Below are 26279 nucleotides of genomic sequence, written 5' to 3' on the forward strand. Positions count from 1 at the left end.
ACCTAATGTATGATGGCTTTAATGAAACACTCTCATAAAAGTATTAATTTTCAGCAGATATAATCATGTTTTCCTAAAGAGAAAACGTGTTTAGTGACTTGTTCTAAGTCCAAACTACGGCTATAAATTATGACATATTGCTTCAGTTTCAGCTGAGCCTTACATCCTTTTTAAACTTTGTCATGACATAAATACATTTTTGACAAATTAAGCAATTTCAGTGAATCTTTCAAGCCAAGAAGATTCCAGTACACAAAACAACCGTGCACAGGTTTTTCATCTATGCACTATACACATGTGGAATGGGAACTGATTAGACGTGGGCTTGTGTTTCACTGGGACCTAAATTATCATTACAACAGGTTGTTTACATCGGAAGCGCAGGACCGTGCGGAAGATGCGCCGGCTAATTAAAACCGCCTGAAAATGCGTTTGGAAGCAAAGGAAACGTGTTTCCATTCACTGCAGTTTTAATAACAATTTTAATAACGATGTCTTTTAGCTAATTTACATGTATAATTCAGGCTTGACATGTCCTGACTCAATCACGTAACATTATTTAAGGATGTTGGTTGGCTACAGCAGCAGTTCAGAGGAGGAAAGTGAGGAGGCAGCGGCGACCGCTCAAACCAAAAGCTGCTCTCCAAAGTGTCCAGAGGAGGATGATGGTGAGGATGGCAGCCCAGCGAGGAAGAAACCCAAAACTGAGGAACAGGTTCCCAAAGCAAGGTGTGTGTAGAGTTGTGTGGTAGCTTTCTGTAGCACGGGTTGTATGAGGCGCATGATTTACCAAAGACTGTATAAAGACGTAGAATGTCGCAGTAAACACTACTCAAGCTCGATTGATAAATCGTCTAGTAAATTTTAAACGTCATTTATTAACAGCTCATGTTCGCCTTCCTGGACGATTAACCCATGGAAAAGTTTAATGTTGATATGAGTTTACAAACTATGCAGCTGTTGACATATATATAGCAAATATGGCATGAAGTGAGCACTCATGTTGGGCTGTGTGTCCAGCAGGCTGCCTCTTCCTGGCTGCCTGCTGGCCATGTTTCCAGAGGACTTGGACTCACAGACTGAAGACCCCGCTCTTCATGGTGGACGCATCCGCTCCTTCAAACACGAGAGAGGCAACTGGGCCACCTATGTTTATTTGCCCTGTAAGACCAACACACGTTATTGTTGGTGATCGATCATCAACAAAAGTCACATTCTCAGGGGTGTTATCAGATGATGTTTTATTTAAACTGTAATCTAATTTGGCTTCTTGTGTGCATGTTTCTCTGCCTGTCTCCTCTCCACATCAGACCATCCTGAGGAGGAGTTCAGGGACCTGCTGGAGGAGCTGCTCTCAGTAGCAAGGGCCCACAGCGTAGTTTTGCAGCCGCAGGAGGAGTTCCACCTGAGCGTGTCTCAGACTGTGGTGCTGAGACACCACTGGATCCAGCCCTTCACACAGAGCCTCAGGGCAGGCCTTGTGCACTGCAAGAGGTTTGCGAATACTAAATACCCACACTCAAGATGATTTGATCTCATCTCCTTTGCTGCTGATTTGTTCCTTATTTTCTGCTCTACACCAGTGGTAGCCATTGAGTTTGCAAGACATATACAGTATATAGAGAAATTAATTTTTAAGGTAATTTAATTGCACATTTGATAAAAAGACAACACAATACAAAAAATGTAAAAAAAAAAAAAAAAAAAAGGTTTTGCTGGAGAAATTGAAAAAAAAACTCACAAAAACAAGACAAAAAGAAATTAAAAGATGAAGAGAAAAAAACCAATGAAGAGAGTGCAAACATATACATATATTACCATATATAACTCTCCATAACAATTATCTTAAGGCAAGTTGAATGAAACTGCTTTTGCATCATCAGAGAGGACACTTCCACTGGAGTAAGTGAAGGAGTTCAAATAAATTAGGAGAAGATATGAAAGTTACGTGAGAAGTTAATGGTAGAGGGATTTTCATTGACGCTGTGCTTCTTGTTGCCAGGTTTGTGTGCTCAGCGGGGAGACTGAGGGTCTATTGTAACGCTGAGAAAACAAGGTACAGTAAAGGCATTTAATTGTCTCTTTCTCATTGACCAAGTCATATATGACTTGATCACCTGCCAGGGTGCCATAAACTAAAAATTGTCTGAGCAGTTGGCCAAATAATGAAAATTCATTGAAAACCCATTAATATGTGCCTGACTTGTGTGCTTTAATTCCCTGAGCATCACTTCTTCATGGTCTGACCGTCTGTATGTCTGTTGTCCCCTGCAGGACATTTCTGGCGATGGAAGTGTGTACCGGGCATGCTCAGTTGTTGGACCTGGTCCAAGCGGTGGACAGAACAATGACGGAGTTTCGCCTTGACACTTTCTATAAGGTCACTGTTCAACATATTTGAACACACACAAACTGATTTGAGGTCTGTAGCTGGACCAGTCGGTGTCACGCTTAAGCTTGAATTAGTGTTTTATCATTGTTGAAGTGGGTAAACACAGTGAATCAGTTAATGGGATGATTTAAGTTAATAGGACAGCTGTGTTTTTTAAATTAATAACAGCATTCAGTATAATATGTTGCTGAAATCAATCAGTGACTGACTGTTAATCAATCACTGCTTTGTCTTAAAAACATGAACAGCATCCATAATGTTTCTTCTGATGTGTTTAAAGGATCCATCTTTCCACGTGAGCCTGGCGTGGTGTGTTGGAGACGTGACAGGACAGATGGAGGGGTGCATTCAGGAGCTGCAGGTACTGGGATGTCTTGTGTTTGTCCATCCTAACAACACTGACATCATTGTGTATTCATTTGTCATTTTTAATCATTTCACTGTTCCTCCTAATTAGTCAAGTCTAACTCCAGAGGTGTGCTATAGATCCTCAGTCCATTTTAAATTGTCCCAGTATGTTTGAAACTACTCTCACATATTGACAGACCACAATATCAGCTGATATTAGTTTATTGGGTCACACTTTATTTGAAGTGGTGTGCATAAGACTGACACAGCACCTGTCATGAACACGAAGGAGTCTTTATGAATTTTTATATGAGTGTTGTGATTAAGTGTTATTCAGTCAGTTGTGTCATTTGTAATGGGGTCTAGGTTCATTGACCAAATGACTCATAACGACAACAGTCAAACATTCGTAAAGTCACGTTCATGACAGTGTCATATCAGTGTTATAAACATCCTTTCGAATTAAGTGTTTCTATTGCAGCTATATCAGTATCAGCATGCAGGCTGATAAGAAACTGCAGGACAAACATGACAAAGATATGTCTGACCAGAGAGCACTGACATGTTCATTTATTAACTCTAAAATGCTCCAATCAGGTCATAATTGTCACTAACAACACTTAAGTTTAGTTTTTGTTTTTTTGAACCGCCCAAATAACAGTCAGATCCTAGTTTGGATTCAGTTTTCATGTGTATGCAGTTCAGTGTGTTTTGTGTGTCTGAACACTGCTGAGGAGCATTCTGATAGCAGCTGGGATAACGTTGGGTACAGATGACATGATTTGGCCTCTGTGTCAGCAGTTTGGACAGAATGACTTGCAAACAGCTGGTTACTCTTGATATAACTCTGTATTAATCATATTTTTATTTTTTTACTGTTAAGGGTCTGGTTGATGACCACGAAGAAGGACCATTTCTGCTATGCTTGAACTGCGTGGAGCTGCGCTGCAGGACAGGAAACAAGACCTTCTGCTTCCCTCTTGAGCCCTAATGTTTGACATAACATCGGCCCTGACCACTGGACCTTTACAGCTGTGTCCTCCTGACCCACATATGAGCCAGAAACGTGATTGAATTAACAATGAGAATGAGTTGACTGATATGGTTAAAGCCAAAACAAGCCACGTTGGAAATCCAAGAGAGAGACTCACCGTCAGCTGTCATCAGCACGCAGCTTTGTGTGATCTTCTTACAGATGTTCACAAAGTTTGTGGCAGATTAACCTGATGGTCAACTTCACCATTTAGTGATGGAATGACAATGTGTAGTATTCTTTTAATAACTACTGACAGATAGGTGGTATGTTCCAACATTGTACTTTTCTACATTATTATAATACTGTATATAAATAAATCTGCTACTGGTTTTATAAGAAGAGTTTGTTTTAGAGAATTATGATGCATGTGTGAGAAGCTGCACATTTAAAAGGAAGTTTCAGACTTAATCACGCTGAAACCTGACCGCGTGGTTGCAACAGTCACATCTTGACATTTACGTCACTGATGTGACCACAGAGGAGGCAGTTAGTCATGACTTAACAGGTAAAATGACGGATATGTTAATGTCACTTAACAAATCTGCAAAATCAACTGCCCCATTCAGTGTCTATGTTGTACAAATTGCTCTTTTATCTCCAGATTTGAAGGAAAACTGTTCAGCGACAGAAGTTTCGTAGAACAGAAAAATCAAATGTAATTTAACACCGAATGAAGAGTATAACGGGGATTTACTGCACAAAGATAAGTCAATGGCTGAATATTTGAAATATTTACTCTGTAGAAGGCGACATGTTTAAAACACACACATTTATGATAGTTCACAGCAGATATGAGCATATCATCTTGGCGTGGCCCAGAGAGGGCTTAATGGCACGATACAATCACTCATGTCAGAGAGATTCTGCCTACATGTCTACAAGGACAGGAAGTGAGGTTTGAAACTCTGCACTCAGAACTTCTCAAGGATAGAACAAATAATAAACAGTCAAGAAAAAAATCTGATTTATATCATAAAACAACAAAAGTCCCTGTCGCCTGGCTCCAGCCATACTTGGGCAAAAAATATATATGGAACCATGGAAATGTACTGTGTAGACATGGACAGTGAAGGGAAAGAGCTAAAGACTGCAGGTAATTTACTTTTACAACATTAATGCTAAAACACTGATTCCAACTGTCAGAAAAACATCATTTGGCTGATTTTTGATGCAGCAAACAATCAGGAGCAGAATTTACAATGACTTTGTTTTAAATCTCAACCTCAGAAACCAAAGTTTGACCAAATGAACACTGAATGGTCCACTTACTGGATTTGCCAGTGCTTTTACCTCCATGACCTTCATCAGCTACTGTTATCACAGAGCCTCAGCATGGAAGTTTGGTCTGGACTTTGGACAGGAAAAAATCTATTCATTGATGAAGACCATGAGATGCTGCTGAAAGCCCTGGGAAAAGCTAGTAACTGGACCTTGAGTTAAGATTTTTCCAAACAATACAGTTCGACAAAAAAAGGTCTTCATCAATGAATAGAGCAACAGTTTTGTTAAGCTGTTGAAAACCCCTTTCCTTTGACCGTTGAGTGGCTTCCACATGACTAAAATCAGCTTCCAGATCCGCAGGTTGGTTCCAGTCCCTCAGCACCTGACTCATGTGATATGGACAACACAATAAAACCAAAGTCCTTCAACAGCTTGGCTGCATTCAAAAAGAGAACTTGGGCTCAAATGAGATCATGTGACAGAAAAATTTAACAAGTTGTTTTGGTTAAAGTCTGCTGGGTTACTTGAGCATATACCAAACACTACCATGTGACCTGTCGCACTGAGAAAGATACGAGTGCATCATGTGCTTAACATCTAGCCAAACAACATTAGAGTCAAAGGAGTTCAGAAATCTCTTTCACAACAGTAATAAAAAGGTCTGACGTTGATTAATTAAACATATACAAGACATCCCTGGTTTTTGACTTGTACACACACAGGTTCTGTATCATAACATGAATTTAGTAGGTAAAACCTTGGGTTCTTTGAAAGCTGGGACCATTATAAAAGTCACTGTATTTAGGTTTAAACAGTAAACATCCTGACATTAAGTATAATTAGAGCTATAAAATTCACTTTAAAACTTTGATTCAACAATTGTTCTTCAAAATGTCGATTTTTCTGAAGCAGTGTGGCGTGTATACGGGAATATTTTGGCAGTCAATGTTCAGAGAGACAGGTAAGATGAGTCAGTCCCTGCCTGTCCCATCCTTCATTGTGTGTGTGTGTGTGTGTATGTATGTGTGAGATTAAAGCCATCAGTCCATCACTTTCTGCCAGCATCACGGGGAGAACAGCACAGTCTTGATGTAAGCCACGGTCGTGAAGTTCAGCAACATGTTCACGTGTTCGTTCCCTGGAAGCTCTTTAAACATCACCGGCTGTTTCTGCTTTCCTACCCACCGCCTGCACTGCACGGCGCTCTGCAGGTTCACGGTCCCGTCGCCGTCTCCGTACACCACGGTGGGCTCCACGTCGGGGAACTTGTCGGAGTACTGGAAGGCTTCCGAGGTGGGGATGCCGCTGCCGTACAAGCAGTGGACGGCCACGCCGGGGGGCGTGAGGTCGGTCACCAGCGGCTCCGTGTCCTGTCGCATCAGCCAGCCGTCTTCAAAACCAATGTCCGAGTAGAGGCGCTTGTAGTCCTGCACAGTGTAGTTGGCGGTAGGCGTCTGCACCAAGACCTGGTGGTGGATGGGCGGGAAAAGCTTCTCAGTTGTTTTACTTGGTTACTTCTACGTTTCTAAATATAACTAAATACTTAACAGAACAAGCACAATAGCTGCAGGTATGGTTATTGTTTTTTTCTGTATTACTCCAACATTGTGGCATTTATTTTGATAATCAACACCACTTCCTGTTGTTCTCTGTGGGTTTGTCACTGCCAATTAATCTTGTAAAAATAGTAATTAGAACAGCTCAAAGGCTAAATTTTAATTTGAAAAACTGTTGACAGATACTGAACATCCAGAAAGCCAAGAGAGGCGGACAAATGAAAGAAGAGGCAAAGACAGAAAGAAAGACAGACAAACACAGACAGGATGAAATTTATGTCTCCCTGGTCACACCAGTCAACGTGCACACGCACGCACGCACGCACGCACGCACGCACGCACGCACGCACGCACGCACGCACGCACACCTTATCTTTGGGCCAGGAGTGGGCATAAGGGAGCAGCCAGGAGGTGGAGACAGCAGAGCGTTGCTGGGAGCGAATCTTCAAGGGGCTGATCACTGGGATCCGGTTGTTATCACCTGTAGACAGAGAAAAGGAACCAGTGACAGAGAACAGAAACCAAGCAAAGAATTTCCAGCCAAACACCACAAACCAACGAGGAGTTTCACTGTGTGGCTCCTTGAAAAAACACTACTCATTTCCTGAGAGACATACCACTTACAGTATATTGTAATGCACAGTATTGTTTAATCCAGAGTGCATCAGGGTAGCAGGCAGGCCAGGGAAACATTTACCAACATGCAGGGTCTGATGTAACTGTCCTTTGTGCAATTTGATCCTGTCAGTTCTGAAGTAAACTAGCAGAGGGAGAGGCAGCTGAGAGCAGCTGCTGGACTTTATTTAAGGGAGGCAAACAATAGATTAAAGTTAGCTGCCAATCCTTTGTGCATGTAGTGTGTTTCAAGAGTGTGTTTCATGTATATTTGTAATTTGAGGTGTGTTCTGTATTTTTTGTGACATGCAATTTAAAATCTTCCTAATTTCCATCATGAATTTCAGCTCAGATCAGATGTGTTGGCCATATTTTACTGTGTATTATCTCTCTCGTTCTTCAGTCTAAGGGGGGCTTGTGTATTGGCAAGCTAGCGTTAGCTTTGTCAGTTGGTCCAAGTGAGAAGGTGTAAATATTTAGTAACATCTTATCTCTAATTTAGCAACCATTAATCTAGTAGCTCGTTTCTGAGGTTTAATTTAGTGATTTGTAAATCTCCACTTAGTTAACATTCATGTTAGAACCAGGCTAAGCTTGAACTCACACAGCTGTGAGCAGCTGCCTCTTATTTCCTCATGTCCTCGTGTTTCCTAAAGTACAACATTTTGGTGGCGGTAAATACGTTCTACAGTAAATGCTGTAAACTTTCCTGGAAATTCTGTTTAAACAGGAACTTGTTAAATTCAGCTAACGTATGTATAAGCTTCACTTCCCCTTTACATTCTAAAAAGTTCTGCCTTTGCATTATGAGAAATCTTTTTCTAATGTTAGGGTGCATATTGTGCTCTCTTCTTTCTTCTTTTCATTCTGGACTTTTCCTGGAAGGCAGGGAGAGAGCAGTTCTTGTCTAACACAAAGCTTCAGGGTCCGGTTCCGTCTCTTACCAGAGGTGAGCACGCGGAGGGTCTTGGCGACCCCCGCCCACGGTGGTCCCAAAGAGACGAAAGCTTTGATGTATCTGTCCTTCCAGGCCTGTGGCTGCTGGTTGAGGAAGTACAAGGTGTACATGTTGCCCATGCTGTGAGCGATGAGCACCACAGGCCCACCGGCCTTCTCTGCCATCTCTTCAATCATCTGCTGCAGCGCCAGGAAATACTCTTTATTCTCATCTGATAGAGGAGAGAACAGAGAACAGAACAGAGAAGATGAGCTAACAAAGTGCCCCCACCGGCCCCGCTGTGAAATCCCCTGCATTTTCATTAAGACACTGAGGTTTGAGTCCTTCCAGGTTTGGACAGGAGAGCTCCAACAGGAGTGGACCAGCTGAGGTATGTGGCCTGATGGGTAAAATTCCCCCATGCTCCCCCAGGTAATTCACCCCTATTTATTCTGACTTCACTGCCTTAAATGCCCCTTTCAAAATAAAGACCCAACAATCCATGACTGGCAGGAACACTGTTTAAAAGCATGTGCTCAAATGTATCTATAGCATCGTCCAGTTTAGTTTTTGTTTCCACGTACTGTGTCATCAACACTGACGCACAAAACTGAAAGACGTAAAGTGCTGTTAACTCTTAGGGCTGTGAACCATTTCACATGCACACTAAAGGATTCTTTAAATTCCTTACATGCTGAATTAAACACATAAATTCACTGCATGGCTGTCATTCATTCAGTTTGTGTGAGTCACATGTTGTAAATGTGCCAGTTGCTTTAACACCCAAGCCACAGGCAGGTTCTCCAAACACCAGCTAAAATGCTTCGCTGCGGTACTTCTGTCCTTGTGAGGAGCAGCCACACGAGCCAGACAACTCTCGTGTGTGATTAAAGCCAGTTTGAGCCCCTCTTGAGACTGAAAACCATATGAACCAAACAGTGTATTTTAGGTTTTACAGGTGATGGTGCATCATTCATGAGCTTGAATTAAGTTTCAGGGGATGAATGCAAGTTATCCAAGGTGTAGCCCTGGTTTTGTGTCTGAGTGTGTGTGCGTGGCTGCTTACTGGGGGCTTTTCTCCAATCATAGGGAGCTCCTCTGACATCGTCATCTCTGGTGTAGCCCCACTCCACCAGTGCCTGCACTATAGTAAAGAAATACATGCCTAGGAGACAGACAAACATGCACAAACACAAGAGAAGAAGAAAATAAGGCCGTGTACATTTCAGTCTCTTACTTAAAATAAAACAAGCAGTAAGAAAATAATCTCATTCTTGTTTCTTTATAGAACTGTTTGGTTTTTGGACCTTCAACTCACCCACGCTGCGTTTACTGGGGTCCAGATACTCCAGTGAATACGTCTGTCCGAACCCTGGGACACGGATGTCCACACCCGGGGGGGACGAGGTGGCATGTGTGGTCCTGTTGTAGATCAGCCTGCACGCACACACTTTGATCAGTGTCAGTTCTGCATTGGCGGTGAACCACACACTCACAAATAGATCATACTACAAGGCAACACTTCCCGTTTTAACTGACCATTGCTTTAACACCTTGTTAGTTATGCCTGACGACAACTTCCCGAACTGTTTTCTTAATCCCATGCAGATGTGAGAGAAGATGTCTGGGTTTGCCAACCAGAAGCAAACATTTGAGTAACATCCTTTCGAGCTACAATGATGTTGATTTTTCAAAAGCGACAAATCTGTGCTTGTCCACTACCTGGACCTGTTATTTTCAAAAAACTCTGCATATTATTTTTTTGGGAATTTACAATGATAACACCTCTGAATTCTGTCTTAATTTACCAGAAAGTGTGCAAGTTGTTTCGCTGTCAAAACTGTCAGTCTGTGACTCAGACAGTCACACCTCTGCTGTGTCCAATTAGCCTAACGCACCTCAACATGTACTTACCTGTTGCATGACTCTCACATCTCACCCACATACTATTAGTTTGTCAATAAAGTGGCCTAGATTCAAGGTAAATCTGTTGACTTGGATAAAACAGGACATTTTTTTATGGTTTTGCATCTACCATTATCCTGTAAATGGACATAGTGGCCACTGTTTAGCTTTTCAAAATATCTATTCTAATTTGGACAGTTTATAAATTATTGTTAACTTATTAAAATCAAACTGATTGCTAAACTTATTCTAATCTTTACACTGTTCAAGGAGGTTCCTGAGCATGAGTGTTGATCGTGGTTTCTACCCTCGACTCATGTTGCCTTCATTTCAGAATAAGAGCCCACCATTACTCAAGACAGTTTAATGCAAGATAAGCAAATCATTCCTGTAACTGCAAAGGAAGTGAGAAGCCTGGATTAGTGACATCATGTCTTACAAAGAGGGACCAGAGCAATTATTCAACATTATTGCAAAATGCCTCTCTTTAATTGCATCAAAGTTCTCGTTTTGAGATACTGCAGCTCACAGTTCTAAATGAAAAAACAATAGCAATATATAAACCATGTGTATGCTCTGGAAATGACAGGATTTAGTTCACTAACAGAGCATAAGACATGATAAGCTCAATGGCTGAAATAAAAGGTCACTCAGTGTCTGACATACAAGTCTTTTTGAGCTGATTGCTGATGGATACATCAAAGGAATGCTATCTCACCCTTTGTTTCCTTCTATACCTTGTTGATTAATGGAGGCTACAAAGGTCATTTCATCCAGTGTTGGTTGATAACTGCTCGCAGACTGTCAACCAGGTCGTCGACCCTGTCCACCTACTCCCTTATCCTTTTGACAGGACTTCCACGAATTTGCAGTTTTGGAATTTGCACCACAGAATGTTTTCACAAAAAGCATTTCCCATAGAAGCAGCAAAGACAAATTGTTTAAACTATTTGGTCACCTCATCACATACTCAGTGTTCAAAACAGGATGCCAACAAAGCTTTTACAAGACAAAATTGTGACCTATGCATTAGGTGAGGCACATAAATTCATCAGTGCCTGGCCAACAGTACTTAAATGACATCTCAGTGTAAACAGAAAGACCCACACGAACAGAGAAACCCATGTTAACCTTATGTTGTCGATCCAACAGTCTATGGCTACAGGGACCAGCAGCTCCAGGTTGAGCCACAGAGTGAAGAAGGAGTCCGTCTTCTTGTAGCAGATGTAATGGACCACACTGGGTTTATCCAGCTTCGCCTCCAACTGGTTTCCCAGATCCCCTGGAACTGAAACAAGCGACATTAGCAGTCAGCCACATATCTAACATCGCTGTAAAATTGTACAAAATGACATCAAAGGTTGTGTACTTCTTACAGTTAATGTTATATTATATATAACATATATATATAAGTTAATATACGTTACAGTATACAGTAAGTTGAATAGCAATGACACATTGCTCTTCCACGCTGCGATACATATTTCTAATGTACACAGTTTTTGTCATTTGTCAGGTAGCTTCATTTATTTGCTGTGTTTGTTGCTATCCTCCTCCGTGATGTTTGATCATGCACATAACATTGCACAACAGTCTGAAGCAATGTATACTCAAGTATCAGTCCAACGCTCGTGATGGACGCCATGTAGCCAACGCATACTGCTGTTGTGCATACTCCACTTTCAAAAACATTTTAAAATAGCAGACAGCTGGTGGAAATTTTGTACATCACCGTTTTTTTTTAAAGACTGTGAAGCTATTAAAACATTTCAGGCTCTTCTATAGTTTAGTCTAATGTCAAACACGCTGTACATTTAGACAGAAATGGGTAACAAAGATTTGCCTAAGTGCTAAAAAACATATTCCTAATCTTTGGATTTACACATGACAGGAAATAACTGGTAGATAGCTTGGGGCAGATATCTCTTGAAACTGAAGTTTTTATATAGTCAACACTATCAAAATGGAAAGTGGCTAAACTATTTAGTCCAAGTGTGACCTTTATTTAAAGTAATTAAAATTTGAATGTTTTCATTCAGATCTTTTCTTTTAAACAAGAGGGATATTAATATATTTTTTTTAACACTTGTGCTTTATTGGAATGGTGACAGCTGGAAAGAGACAGGAAAGGCAGGGGGGAGAGAGAGGATGACATGCAGCGATGGGCCCAGGCTGGAGCTGAACCTGTGCCACTGCAGTAAGCACTCAGCTTTGACTCACATCTTACAGAATGTACTGTTTCTGATTTGATTTTCTGAAAGTGAGTGAATCGATAACTTCCCCCCCCCCCCCAGTGAATAAATGGTCTGTGTTTCCCCCTGTTAGCTCTTAGTTTAGCATCCCATCCTGGTCTAAAACATTTACATAGTTGAACAGGCTCTTCTGGTTGGCTCACTGTCTGTGTAACACAAAATGACTGAAGGCGAGCACAGGCTTTTGTCTGCAACTCTAATATTCTACCACAAGCAAAAAACAAACAGCAAGAGATTACTTGAGGTCAAGCAGTTACACAGGCTCTTATCACGCATGCATAAAGTCAGACTGAGGCTGTGGTTGTAACATGGTCAAACACAGATAAGATTCCTCTAAACCCAAGACCCTTTCAATGGAGAAGTGGAAGAAGAGGAATTGCGGATATTTAAACAGGTTGTGTGTGTTACGGTACAGCCATTAACCTGGATTATGACTTCAATTACTTTATTGAATGATTAACCAGAGTCTAGAAAAGTCCAGTATGAGACTTCCTCAGGATTTAATTGGCTGCAGTTCTCAAGAGTCATCTGTTCCAGCTCAGTCATATGACCCGAGGACAGCTGACGGTAAACCAACAACAATTAACAACCCGCAGCATGTCCGCAGAGGAAATGGTTCAAATGTTTGCTAAATCTCGCAACTACCTGCCACTATTAGTGTGCTAATCAGTGCATTTTTCTGACAATCCTCGATACATCAGTGTCTTTCCTCGCCAGTGGCCGGCCAACCTCCGTTCACAAGCAGTAATGTGAAGACGCCTTCCTTCAAAGTGGCGTTATATGATCAACAAGCGATGACTAAACACATTTTTCGGAATCAATTGGGACACGTTTTCAATGCAGCACAAACCTAATACTTAGTACTACATTTCGTCGACATACAAGCTGGTACAGACGGCTCTCATCGACGAATCGCCGAGTGTTTTGGTGGAAGCCGATAACAGAATCGACAGGCCAAACATGAACAAAAGTTAGAATTTAATTGACGTATATACAACTGGATGAATATGTGCTAGCCGAATTTAACACGGGCCAAATAGTAATTTGAAAACTGTCGAATTTAAGTCTAAGTTCGGTACAACGTTTGCGACAAGCCAAGAGAGTATAAATTGATGTAATTATGAATGGAGTTTGGTCTATCTTGCATATCGCCCGGCATCGCTAGCTGTTGAGCGGACTGAGGGGCTACAATAAGTTGCGCAACTACTTAGCATCAGAGAGTGAGGTAAACAAGGCTGAAACACTGAAAAAAAAAACCACTTACTTAGAACCACAGGAGGTCTCGGGGGCTGACAAGACCTGTGGCCGATACATTTCTCCAACGGTCTCCCGCTGCTCCCAGCCGACAACAGCAACAATAACAAACCGACTTGGAGCAGCGAAGAAAAGGCAGTTATCCGGTGCCAAGCCGCCATGGCTCCTGATGTCTCATAGCCAAGGGCTCATGGTCGCCTCCTCGGTGTGTGTGGATCTGCAGTGAAGGGGTGCTTTTGCTGTTAGATTGCTGTCAAAGCCCGCTGATGTGCTTTAGCGCGATGTAAACGTTGTGTGGTGACGATCACGAGGTCCAGATTACAAAGCAATCTATCCGGCAACGCAATTTCAGCAATCAAGTCAAAAGTAATCGACCGAAGATGTAGTCGAACAGACGCAAGGAGAGACGAGTAGTGAATCAAAACGGATTATTTGACACATGTGACTTTTGAGACAATATATGCTTTATTATAAGTGAAAACATTAAGATACATTTGGCATGTTGCATGACAGTATAAAATGTCCCTGTCATTTCTAATGTGCGTGTATAAACTACTGTATATGAGCCTGAGGAAAAAGTGATCTCATAATTATGTTTCATAAAGAGTTCATACAGATATCTAAAAATATTTAAATCCCTACAGAAATATGACAGTGACATCATAATCACAATAAAATAGTCCTCTATTAATTGGTCACACTTGTAACTATCCATGGAATATGACAATTATGCATCATTGGGTGTGTGTGCATAAATAATAATGATGTGATGAATAGTTTATCATCCATCAAAAGTAAACAAACCAGAATTATGTATTTTTGTAAAGATGTATGTAACAGGATTTGAAGTTGCCTGAATGGACTGTGATAAAACTACACAGACAACAGCATTAAATGAACCATCATAAAAAAAAAAATCCCTATTGCTATATTTGTACAATTGTGTGTATGGTGGTCACCACCATCAGTCTCAGTCTCAGTCTATGATCAACATCAAATATAAGGGAGTTACAACACAACACACAGTCTGGAAATAGAACTAAACAGATCAGGTTAAAACCCATACTGCAAGTCATCAGCCTTGAGTTTAGATAAGGGGGTCATGGTTATTGGCTGGGGGGGTCAAAGAGGGGTTGCTAATAAATGTTGGAGTTGTGTGGAATGTTTTTGTTTTTTTGACACTTGAATGGACTAAAACATCAACTACGTAAAAATCCAGCACTCCATGTGTTTTTGCTTTTTGAACTCTTAGATGCTGTTGTCTGCTATTTCATTCCAATTCTGACGTCAACCTCTCTGGGTGTGTCTGCATTGTCCTCCAGGATATGCTGGATTAGGTTGAGCACCTTTTCATGGAACACTATGTCCAGGTGGGCCAGCCCTCGGTACTCTGTAACATGGACAGGCTTCTCCTGCTGCCCCATCCAACGCTTGCAAAGACTCATGCTAAGGCTGTCCACTGTGTCATCCCCATCGGCGTAAACAAAGTCCACTGGGTCCCCGTTGGGAAACTCCTCATCATAAATGTATGTTACTGGAGTTGGACGCCCCACACCATACATACACCACACTTCAACACCAGGTGGGTGGAGATCACCAGTGAGGTTCCTGGTATCCTCCCAAATATGCCTGGAACCAACAAGAGGATTAAAGAGGTTGTGAAATGAAGTGAACAAAATGTAAATGCAGTTTGATCTATAGTTTCATATTGAAATCTCCACAACACTGCAGATGCTTCTACTGTATATGCTGGTTTTGAAAATGTCTGACTTTGGCATTTCCCAGTGGTAGCGTCAAATAAGACACCTCCAGATTGTCAAATTTTGCTACAAACAAAAAATGTTAGCCATGAAAATGAACTACCATCCTCACAATAATGAGTCTACACAGATGTAACCACTGTAGACCACTGTCCTGTACACTATCTATGATGGTGAAGAGACACATAATATAGATACTGCACACTTATCTGCTCCCAAAGCAGTAATTTACATAACTGACCAGGTTCTCATGAGCTCTTAAAGGTAAAACTGATCATAAATGACCACTGCCACTGTGTAGTTACTGTTCTGTGGATCATAAAAATTCAAAAGAATTGGAGTCAGTTCGATTGAGTCAGGAATATAGGTGGGTAATGGCAGAGCTCTACTGTATTATAATATTAAAGCTGTTAATTACCAGCCATCCTCAAAATTGATGTCGGTGAAGAGGCGCTGGTAGTCCTGGTTGGTGTAGTTGAAGGTTGGTGTGGAGATAAACACGTGGTCCTTTGGCCAGGCGGCCTCAGATGGCAGCATCCAGGGATTAGTTGTTGTCATCCTCTGCTCCTCGCGGATCTTGATGTTGGAAATCATCGGGATGCCATCATTTTCACCTCCAATGGCGAGTCAGAAATATGGGAGGGTTACAAATCGCAGTTACGGGTACAAATATGAGGACAGTTTTGCAGAACATGCTTAATTTAATGGATCAAATATGAAATAATCAATCAAATCAGGTGTTTTTTTCACTGCTTCACAAAGTTACCACTGCCCTGTGGTGTTTTTGATCCTCATTATTAATTAAGATAACAAAAAACATAAGAAACAGGAGGACTATTTTTTGGTGTACTGAGAGTGTCAGGTGCTGATCCATTTAGTGGCCTCTCCTATTGTACTGTATTGTGTTCTAAGTACTTATTTAAGCCATTACCTGACGCCAGGACTCTAAGTGGTTTAACAGCACCCCCCCATGGAGCTCCCAGGGAAATGAAGCCCTTGATGTACTTGTCCTTCCACGCTTGAGGCTGGTGGTTGAGGAAGTAGAGGACATAGTGGCAGCCCATGCTGTGTCCCAGCAGGTAAACCGGGTGCTGGTACTGGTCGTACATCTCCTCAACCAGGTCCTGCAGCTTTGTGAAATACTCTGCATTCTCATCTGTGGGAGGAGGGACGGCAGGAATTTAAGCTAAGTGCATGCACAAGTGTGTGTGTAGTGCACAATCATTATCGGATGTAAGGATGCACGTGTAGTTATGCTACTTACTAGGTGCTAATCTCCAATCGTATGGTGCACCTCGGACTGTCTCATTCCGGGTGTAGCCGATGTTAACCAAATGCTGCACCATAGTGTGAAAATACCCTGCAAAAAACAGCAGCAGACTAACTCAACACCATACGTCTAAAGCAACACTGCTTGGGACAAAGCAGCTAAGATATAAAGTGCATTTAAAATATTTAATAAAGATATCTAGTGTAGGAATGAAGCACAGACCAATACTCTGTATCACTGCTTTCAAAAACATTCGGACTGTTCTGGATGATCCAACAAAGAAATGCATGGGAGGATTACATTACCCACAAATCCCAAACCGAAATTCCAGCAGTACAGATATATTTCTCTCACCAGCCAGTTTGTTATTATCGAGAAACTCAATGGGATATGTCTGCCCAAATCCTGGCACCCGCACCTGCACCCCTGGTGAGTTGGAAGACCGCCGAGTCGTCCTGTTGTAAACAAGTCTGGGGCACGCACATAGACACCTATGTTAGTAGTCTGGCAAAAACAGTCCCTAATGTGTCTCTAATAATATCAGAAAAAGAACAAAAATATTGTGGCTCCCCCAGTATAATTGTTCTGTCTAATAGTGACCGCTTAGACCAGACTGAAAGTTTTAAAGCAGCAGAGTAATAAAATCCGAGACCCTTCACAAAATACAGTAATGCTGAAATCTGAAAGATCACAAACAGGTAGAGAAAGTGTAAGAATGACATGGTTAAAAGCTATGCCTTCAACTTTTGACCAACAATCAGGATATGTTTTCCAAATGTGTAGCAATGTCTGCTACCACCTGCAGTAAGGCAGAGATGTAGAGTAAATGTGTAGAGAATATGTTGTCATTAAGCATCTTAAAGGTGAAACGTAATAAGAAAGAGGACACAGGACATTAGAAGTGTTGTTACCTAATGTTATCAATCCAGCAGTCTATACCTATGGGCATGAACATATTGAGGTCAATCCACAGGGGGAACCAGTGTTCGGTTTTCTTGTAGCACATCCAGTGAACCAGTGTCGGCTTGTCTATCTTAGCTTCCAGACGGTTCCCCAGGTTCCCTGGCACTGGACACACACACACATACACATCAGTGAATCACACTGCCATTAGCACTCCACTCTTTAGTATTCTGTAGGTTAGTGGTTCCCAACTTGGAGTTGAGGGTTGACAAGACAAGTTGAGGGTTCACAAGACATTTAATGAAATAAGAAAGGAAGTAAAAGACATTGTTCTGCTATATAAATACTGCAGTTGGACATCCAACACGTAGTCAAATGAAACACTCTGAAAAGTTTACATTACTGGACAAATGCAAGCTGTGACAAGGTTTCACAATTTGACTTTTCCTTATTTCAAGGAGTCACCAGCTGAAAGGTTGGGAGCCACTGCTGTAGGTCTCCGGCCATAACAGGTAAGCAGAGACTGGCCATCCCATGAGCGACTCAGGGGGCCATACAGGGCCCACAACAAGTAAATTACAAATATGACTATGGCAAATATAATTGCAATTTGTTTGGCCACAAGCCCAACAAATCTGCAAACACAACATCGTTTGAGCATATTATCATGTTATATTGTTATGGTGAACGTGTTAACTAACAGCTGTAGTCACAGAGCAACATTCACATTCATTTGGATTCGTATTTCTGGACATCTGATGAATGTAAGTCAAATATTCACTCTCCTGTTAGTTCTGCTGAGGAAAATACACACACACACATACACACACAATTGGTGCTGTACATTTATCAGACCTTTTCAGCAGTAACGGCTGCTGTAGTTGAACAAGGCTGACGAAGCCAGAGTTCGCTGTCCTGAAATTAAAACAATGAGCTGAAATGTGTCTGTAGCACTGAGGGAACCTGAAGTCTGGTGCTAAATCTCTGTGAGCGTATCACTGTGAGCATCATATTACACATAGTCATATGATGTATTGTCAACATAACAATCTTGGTTGGTGCAACTTGAAATAACAAGAAATGTGTAATCCTGTTTTAAATATTCCATATTTTGTATGGTCTTTTTTGTAGCTTGTACTGTATGAGAGGGAAACTCTAATCCATACTGGGGAGGGATTGAAGTTGAAACTCAACTTTGTGTCTCAAAAATGCTTGGGAGGACTCTATAGGTCGCAAAAATAAATAAAGTATGAACTATATTTGGCCCTTCTTAAGCCTCCTGCATTTGAAGATTCTGGACCACAGAACCACTATGGTATCTTTCAAAAAGAGCCAGAAAATGTTCGCGAAAGCACACGTTTTTTTAATTGCTAAAAATAGTTTTTCGCGACATCTTGCAGAATGTGTGACATTACAGAGGAAGTGTGCAGTAAAAAGTTTCTGTTGACTAAACAGCAGGTTTTCTAAATGTTTGTCAGATATTGTATTTGCTTTGCTGACCTGATTTCTAAACTTTGCGGAGGCCCATCTTTTAAACTTCCCACCCCATACTGGCAAATACAACCGTGCTCCTCAACTTTACCTTTTTGTCCTTGAACAAAATGTACACGACCTATTGTTTGTCACATCATTTTGTCATAATAACCAGCATAGAGCAGAAACCCATACACTTCACTGGCTGTCCTCCACTTGGAGCTCCTCTGCAGTCACTTGCGTATATCCAGATTTGGACAATGACCTTTTCGACTGCAAACAATGAGTCATGAGTGGTGGGAAGAGTAAATGCGCTGCAGTGTAATCTTGAAAAGAACTACAAATTCTGGTTCCTAATAAGGGCGTTGAACACCTACTATCTGTTTAATCTGTGACTAACAGTATACTTTGCATATAGAAGTCAGTGTCAAACATGCTGAGTTGCATCACGTCTGGAAAGCAGGACCAGCAAATGCAAACAGCAAGTTTGCCAAATCCCTTCAGAACACCCAGTGTATATGGAAGGAAGATGAAGAAGGATGTGGAGATGTTTTACTGCACGAGATCACAGTCAAGGTGCCATGACACATTCTCTGACTGTCTTTTCACGTCACAGACACATTACTATTAGGTGTTGATTAAATATTATGTACTCCTTTGAAGGCCAGCAATTGACCCGAAGGAGAGGAATGAGGTGGCTGAGACAGGAGAACAGGGAAGGAGCTGATTGGCTGGGGAAACACTGTCAACAGGACAGGGCTACTGGGGCTGATGGAGGGCAGGCGTGGGGGGAAAGTGTGAAAGGAAAAGCAGGCGGAACTGGATCCTTTAAGGTCTAAGAGTCATATTGCTGGTTGACTAGCGCTACAGTACCAGGGGTTTGGCACCCCAGCAGATCTTAAGAGCCATGTTTCCATTGAAACAATCAGTGACACCTGCTGACCAGTGGTACCAACAAAAAAGAGCAAAACATTTCTCACGATTTGTGGTTTGGCAGCTCTATCTGGATTGGTCACCTCACTTAAGAGAAACCTTGCTTTTATCATCATATTAAAGTTTACACAGGGACCCTCCCCCAGGGTCTAAGACCAAAGATATGGGATGTCAATGTTTGTGTTTGCTGCATTTTAAAACCGCTTTGCTGTCCTGTGTCTTTTGAGGCTGTGACCACTAACAAAGATGACCAGAGTAATATTTCAATAAGCAAATGCAAAGATGAGGATCCAGGAAAATATTAGTGGGATAGTTGGGATTTACAGCTTCTGATTTAACTAACTATTGTGGCTACTAAAGAGTAATGTTTAACATGAAGTAGAGAATTATTCTGAAAAATGAAGAAAGAATCTCGAGTTGAGGGTCAGAGACGGCAGCCTGTAAAAGGCCAGGCAGAGTATAACCCCTACAGCTGAAGTGTGGAGCATGACCACTGAATCACGTTTTGGCCTTCTGAGCCTAAAACACCTTAGTATGACCGAGATAAGCAGGAAACAAACAGAAGAATACAGGGTCAAATGTACAGAGTACAGTGTACAACATGACTGATAGCCTAGACATCAATACACAGACATACAGTCAGATAGATAGATGATAGATAGAAAAAAGGCTCCTGGGCTGTTATTAACCCCCTATTGGCCTGCAGCTTTGCACAGTTTGAATTAGGTTTAATGCACTATTTAATGGACTACATACACAGCCATTCACCAGACACAGGGCCTCGAGTTTAGAAAAGAAGCAGGACCCTCTGTTAGGCCCTTACGGATAAGTTAATATTGCACTTTTATGGTGCATGTTCCCAAATAGATTTTCAGTTTAATTAGCACAACCTTGGAGACATAAGCATGGTGCCTTCAGGGCCCTGTGACCCGCTTGGCCAGGTTGGTACACGAGTGTTGGTCCTTAAAGCAAGAGTCCACATTCTGGAAGTAGCTGCACACATAGTCTGACATCGAAACAATCTTCACAACACTCCCTTCACTTACCAATAATGAGTGGTGGAGTGCTGTTGCTTGGTACTCTGGCTTTGGCGTTGGGCGGGAAGACAACGTTGACGATCCAGAAGCCCGAGCAGTGATGAAGCCCCAGCAGAAATACAGCCAGCAGCACCGAGCACAGGCGCCCGGCGGAACCCATGTTTATCTCTGCAAGCTACGGTGCTGGACGGGCCGCTGTCTCGGTCTGTGTGCTGCAGGAGGCGGGGGGAGAGGCGGGCCGGCCACGAACCGTGAGGTCCAGTGGAAACGTTACAATATTACCTGGTCCCACGTAAAACTATTCAGAGATGGCCAACAGGATGAACTTCTTCGCCCGCTTGGTCTCTTTCGTCAGTCAAACATCAGCAACGAGGCTAAATCAAACTGTCATCGGCCCACGCGCACACTCATGTGAACCCAGGGCTGCAAGACGCAGGCACGCGCACTGACAAATAAAACGTGCGCAGGCCACCCATTGCTGTATTGATCACTCCAAATTACACGTATTTATTTACACAACACAAAGTCAATGATTGACAAAGAGCTTTGACAAGAGCATAATTTTCTGAGGCTGTAAAAAGTATGTTTCTGCAAAGCCAAATGCAGTTTGAAGACATTTTTCTAAAATCAGCACGCAGCTGGAGCAATGTAAATCTTTCACCACGGATTAAATAAACGATGAGAACATATCGTCGCGCTTAGATTAATTCAAACCGGTGTTAAATTGTGTACTTTTTCATTAAAACTTACTGCAACGGCAAAGCTTCCACTTCACTTCACATTTCTAACAGAGTCCAGCTGTGAGTCTCCGGACTGCGAGAACTTTCCGGTACAACTGGTGAGGCGTTCACGTTCCGCGCAAACTCCATCTCTTTAAGACCTGTGTGGAAATAATAACAAGTTGCAACAATAGCATAGGTTAAGTTATCGAATAATTATTACATATAATAACATTTTTGCCGTTTAGTAGTTGTTTTCTCACACGGACATACAGACTGCATTTTCCTCTACATCGCCCGAATAAGGAAAAAACTGCGTATGATAGATGTTTGTATGTATGTATGTATTAAAACCATAAACTGTTGCGAAGGTTTTCGCTCTCTGTAACCCATAAATGCACCATTTAAACTGCCATGGTACTACTTATTAACATACAATACGTTTTGTCGTGTTGGTGGCGTTTTTTTTAATCTAAATTTCAAAATTTAAGACAGTACAGGAAGGCAACATGTTCTAACGTCATCACATCTCGGTGTTACCATGGATACAGGTTAGCAGCAACGCTACAGGCTTCATTAGCACAGTAGGTGAGCTGATTCTCCTATCATAATCCCTTAATTAGCACATTTCAGAACTGGCTGGACTCGTGAAGCCTTGTTTACTTTATAAGGCCGGAGACAGCAAACACACAGCCGGTAAGGCTCGAGTTAATTTAAACACAAGATACTTGTGCTCAAAAAGAGGATTCATTCTCAGTGAAGAACCTTGGAGCTCTAATCTGCCTTTATACATGCCAAAGAGCAGTGATTCCTAACACATCTCTGGGGGTCATCAGGTGGAAACCTCCCTTCAACTGTGTTTCGCCTACTTAGTCCCACTACACCTCCAGGAGGTTAGGCAGTGAACTCCGGCGTCCCAGAGTCACCCCCCCCTAGTGCCAGTTCACACTGCTCCTACACAATCCAAACAGCACCGCCACATTCAACTGACCCAGAGATGCTCCAGGTAGTGGCCAGTACCGATGCTACCATTTAACTATTGCTAATGCTAATGCTAACCGCTAAGAAGAACAGAAGAAGACAATACAGTTCCAATGCTACCATTTAGCTAATGTTACATGCTAACCGCTACCTGCTAAGAGGAACAGAAGAAGACAATAAAGCTAGATTCACCTATACTGTTAATGTTAATTGCTAGCTACCAATACTAACAGCTAAGATACTATCATACTCTCACTGCTTTAGCTATTGTTAGCTGCTACAATGCTACCACAGGCCTAGATGCCACATGTAACTGCCGATTGCCACACTACCATCATCTACCCCTGCCTCTCACCAACTGCACCAAAAAAGCGAGGTGGGAATACAAACCCTGGTTCGGGTAGGGGGTAGAAAATAAAGAGGTAGAGTCAAAAGATGAAAGTAGGGATTGGATACAGACCCTTGTTCGGGTAGGGGGTGGAAAATTTAGAGGGTGCTGAAGGTGGAGGCCTAAACCACAGACTAGATTTAACAGCCTCTTCTAACATTTCCTTCAAGAAGCAACAAACCCTACCATTTCCTTCAAAAAGCAAACAGAGCAGGAAAACAAACCCTAACATTTCCTTCAAGAAGCAAACAAAACAGGAAAACAACCAAAAAGATCAAAAAACAAGCCAACTCTGTATCTTACAACGCAAACTCACCTGAACAGGCCGCATGGTCCCTAAGAGAGACTCTAGCTGGCCACACCCCCAGAATATTTATGTGTGACAACAGGTAGAACAACATCCTGACTGTAACACACTCTCACAACACCGTAAACGTGAGGTCACCACAGAGCGTTAACCTGTGTTTGGCCACTGGGAGTAGGGCACGCGGTCAATGCCTCAGACATCTTTCTACCTGGATTAACATGATAATGTAAGAGAATAGCTTCCTACTATTTAACCAGGTCATAGGATTAATAGAAGTGCATTAACTCAGTTCATTTTTTTCATTTATATAGTGCCAAATCACAACACAAAGTTTTTTCAGGACACTTTCCATATTGAACAGGTTTGGACTATACTCTTATTATGCAAGTTCCTACTGGAGTTTTGAAATAGTAGATTGTATGAATAAATGTTTAGAATAGTACTTTTCTCTGTAGGGTTGAGCTATTGTAACTTGAAATGTTAACTAGTGGTGTCAGATATAGGCAGACATTCATTGATTAATCCACTTATTGACAGATAGACCGAAGCAAAGGATCTGTCTGTGTTGCAATCCAAAGTAGAGCTTTCCTGACTTTGTGTTTGTGTTTGTGTTGCCTCTGCAACTCTTCTCTTTTCAATCTGCATTTCATGACAATGTTTCCCTTTACCCACTCTTGTATTTACAGTGTTCATGGCGGATAAGTCAGTGGATCTGCCATGTCACAGCAAGGGGTACCTGGGCTTTGGGTTCTCATACCCACCAAAGTCATGCTGGTTCGCCATTGCAAATAATTCAGAGGTGTTGTTTTCTCTCGTACCTATGTGTACTCTAATATGACTTACAATAAATTCTTAAAAATCTCAACAGTGGCTCAATGGTTAGCACTATTGCTTATTAGGAAGAAGGTTGTGGGATTGATTCCTAGCTGGAGCAGGGCCTTTATGTTGGGAGTTTGTAAATTCTCCTGCCAGTGCACTGGTGTAGAACTGGAGTTGGTTGCTGAGGGCTGCTCAGTGGCTGCCCACCACTCCCAGTACATAGATTTAGATTTAGAATTATTTGTCCTCTGCAAGGAAAATTGTTTTCACCTTCCAGACAGCCTCAAGAATACACAAATACATCAAACTAGACAGATACATACATGGATCCAACAACATATAGCTATATACATACATACTTGTGGGTTAAATGCAGATTCCCTACAGAGACCAATAAAAGTTAAATTAACACAATCATTAAATGTGCCAGTTAAGGAATGTCATGGCTGGTGTATGCAGGGTATCAGGAATGTGGGGGAAGGACCCAAATGCAGATAACTAAGGCAGACCTTATTGGAGTTCAGTGATTTATTTGAGCCAAAATGGAGGTTTGTGGGAAAGTGAGGCAGGCAAAGGTCAAACCGCAGTGAGCACTCAAACACAAGCAGACAAAAATCCAGTAAGGAGCAGACAGGAATCCAATTTCCAATAAAAGGGAAAATGTCAAATTTGCAGGTAAGGCAGACAGAAACAGGGAACCAAGACAAAGCACATGGCAACACATTATAACAATCGGGCAAGGAACAATGAAAGTGAACTGTCTAGTGTACTGTAGTGAAGGGTGATTGGAGGTGTGGGGCAGCCAAGCAATGTTTAATGGAGGGAAAGTCCGAGGATATCTGGTGGACAAATAGAGGAAGGCAGGTCTGGGGAGGAGAAGGGCAGCACAGGGCCTGGGAGAAGTGAGGAGGGGCTGGAGGCATGGGCTAAGGGGAGCTGAGGGGCAGATTGTGGGGTGGGTATCGGGCAAGACTTAGGCAGGGAGGGCCGACTGGGGTTATTGGGAATTGGGCAGGACATTGGAGATTGTCATTGTTATTCTGTATTGAGGCACAGCTCGTGTTGGTTGCCCCACGCTAGCAAACAAATCAACAATTAATTACAGCCTCTACAGTCTATAGTAATATAAACAGTGTATTATCAGATGAAGTGAAAACATCTGGCTAGGTATCCCATGCATCTTTAAAATGTCCCTTTCGTTGTTCTTTCTTCAAATAGTGGCAAAATAAATGGATTTATGAATGGATATGAAAAATACTGTTTTGGTATTTATCAAAAGGAAGAAGGAAAGAAAAACCTCCCCACCATGATGTCTGCAGGAGATGACAATCTTTCAATTCCAGACTGTCTTGTCTGGTTTTAAAGCTGGTATATATTGATAAAAATGGAATGGCCTCTGGAAAATTCCAGAAACGTACAAAAATGAAAGCCAAATCGCAGTGGGTGAGAAGAAGAGGTTAGAAACCATGAATTAGTAGCTACTGGGCCTGTAGTCAGAGACATACAGAACCCAACACTACCCCTAATAACTACACCCAGTATGGTTATCAATGGAGCCAAGGACCCAGAACATCAGACAAATTTCAATTGTATCTAAGCATACATTCAATTGTCTCACGGTTTACTTTGTGGGAATACTGCAGTGAGGGAAGCAGGAAATGTCTTAATATCCTCTGAGCTGAGGTCATTTTTTTCCAGTCGTCAAAGATATTTTATTAAAGTTGTTAAGGAGGTATTCCAGAAAAATAACAACAAGGTATGTCACGTAGATTTATGTGGATTCCTGTGGGTCTGAAAGGAAATAAATAGGTTGGTTCAATTGCAAAGCATCCCCTGCACAGGGAAGGAATGGATTAGAAGTGACAAATGAGAAGCCAAATGAATGATTGGAAGACAAGACAAATGACTGAATGGTGAATGCTAAATTAAAAGTAAAATTACTATACATTTTGGTATATTTCAGCTGCTGTTGGTATATTTCATTGGTATAGTTTATTGTTTATTGTTTAGTATATTTTCATTGTCTTAGTATATTTTCATTGTCTTAGTATATTTTCATTTCTCATATATTTTATTGCATTTACGACTATTTTTACTGCTTGTTAGTTTATTTTATTCAAGTATCTTAATGTTATTTTATAATCTTTCTTATCTTTTGTATTATCTTGTTTTT

General features: G+C 41.7%; 3 protein-coding genes across 7 annotated transcripts; 1 reads left to right on the top strand and 2 right to left on the bottom strand.

Moving 5' to 3' along the window:
• The first annotated feature begins 385 nt into the window (after nt 1-385).
• On the top strand, nt 386-4091 carry usb1 (U6 snRNA biogenesis 1). 2 transcript variants are annotated; one of them, XM_041939564.1, is made up of 7 exons: nt 386-729; nt 1021-1163; nt 1311-1494; nt 2003-2056; nt 2275-2380; nt 2673-2753; nt 3624-4091. In XM_041939564.1, exons 1-7 carry the CDS (start codon nt 566-568, stop codon nt 3729-3731), a joined length of 840 nt encoding a protein of 279 aa, XP_041795498.1. In that variant the 5' UTR covers nt 386-565; the 3' UTR covers nt 3732-4091. The 2 variants fall into 2 exon arrangements, with proteins under 2 accessions (XP_041795498.1, XP_041795499.1); XM_041939565.1 differs by having other exon boundaries at nt 1024-1163.
• A 401-nt stretch (nt 4092-4492) lies between these two features.
• Nucleotides 4493-13839, bottom strand: pla2g15 (phospholipase A2, group XV). The gene is made up of 7 exons (XM_041938872.1): nt 13527-13839; nt 11142-11298; nt 9424-9542; nt 9172-9270; nt 8113-8337; nt 6922-7034; nt 4493-6463 (listed from the first exon to the last, which is right to left on the bottom strand). The coding sequence occupies exons 1-7, from the start codon at nt 13675-13677 to the stop codon at nt 6062-6064; spliced, it is 1266 nt and encodes a 421-aa protein (XP_041794806.1). The 5' UTR covers nt 13678-13839; the 3' UTR covers nt 4493-6061.
• A 131-nt stretch (nt 13840-13970) lies between these two features.
• On the bottom strand, nt 13971-23332 carry lcat (lecithin-cholesterol acyltransferase). Of its 4 annotated transcripts, none has more exons than XM_041938832.1 (9): nt 23297-23332; nt 21643-21772; nt 20902-21104; nt 17458-17614; nt 16901-17016; nt 16541-16636; nt 16208-16432; nt 15695-15890; nt 13971-15145 (listed from the first exon to the last, which is right to left on the bottom strand). In XM_041938832.1, the coding sequence occupies exons 3-9, from the start codon at nt 21050-21052 to the stop codon at nt 14782-14784; spliced, it is 1305 nt and encodes a 434-aa protein (XP_041794766.1). In that variant the 5' UTR covers nt 21053-21104; nt 21643-21772; nt 23297-23332; the 3' UTR covers nt 13971-14781. The 4 variants fall into 4 exon arrangements, with proteins under 4 accessions (XP_041794766.1, XP_041794765.1, XP_041794767.1 ...); XM_041938831.1 differs by having other exon boundaries at nt 20902-21190; XM_041938833.1 differs by lacking the exon at nt 20902-21104.
• Between the last annotated feature and the right edge of the window lie 2947 nt (nt 23333-26279).

Source organism: Chelmon rostratus, chromosome 6 (genome assembly GCF_017976325.1).
Source record: "Chelmon rostratus isolate fCheRos1 chromosome 6, fCheRos1.pri, whole genome shotgun sequence".
NCBI classification, from domain to species: Eukaryota; Metazoa; Chordata; class Actinopteri; order Chaetodontiformes; family Chaetodontidae; genus Chelmon; species Chelmon rostratus.

Coding starts and splice junctions, on each gene's coding strand:
- usb1 (XM_041939564.1), top strand. CDS start 566: ATGTTGGTTGGCTACAGCAGCAGTTCAGAGGAGGAAAGTGAGGAGGCA. Junction 730..1,020: donor GAACAGGTTCCCAAAGCAAG/GTGTGTGTAGAG, acceptor CTGTGTGTCCAG/CAGGCTGCCTCTTCCTGGCT. Junction 2,381..2,672: donor GCCTTGACACTTTCTATAAG/GTCACTGTTCAA, acceptor ATGTGTTTAAAG/GATCCATCTTTCCACGTGAG.
- lcat (XM_041938832.1), bottom strand. CDS start 21,052: ATGGGTTCCGCCGGGCGCCTGTGCTCGGTGCTGCTGGCTGTATTTCTG. Junction 17,017..17,457: donor TGCTGGATTGATAACATTAG/GTAACAACACTT, acceptor TGCGTGCCCCAG/ACTTGTTTACAACAGGACGA. Junction 16,433..16,540: donor CGATTGGAGATTAGCACCTA/GTAAGTAGCATA, acceptor CTCCTCCCACAG/ATGAGAATGCAGAGTATTTC.
- pla2g15 (XM_041938872.1), bottom strand. CDS start 13,677: ATGGCGGCTTGGCACCGGATAACTGCCTTTTCTTCGCTGCTCCAAGTC. Junction 11,299..13,526: donor GAGACCTCCTGTGGTTCTAA/GTAAGTGGTTTT, acceptor CGCTTGTTTCAG/TTCCAGGGGATCTGGGAAAC. Junction 9,271..9,423: donor CCCCAGTAAACGCAGCGTGG/GTGAGTTGAAGG, acceptor TCTGTCTCCTAG/GCATGTATTTCTTTACTATA.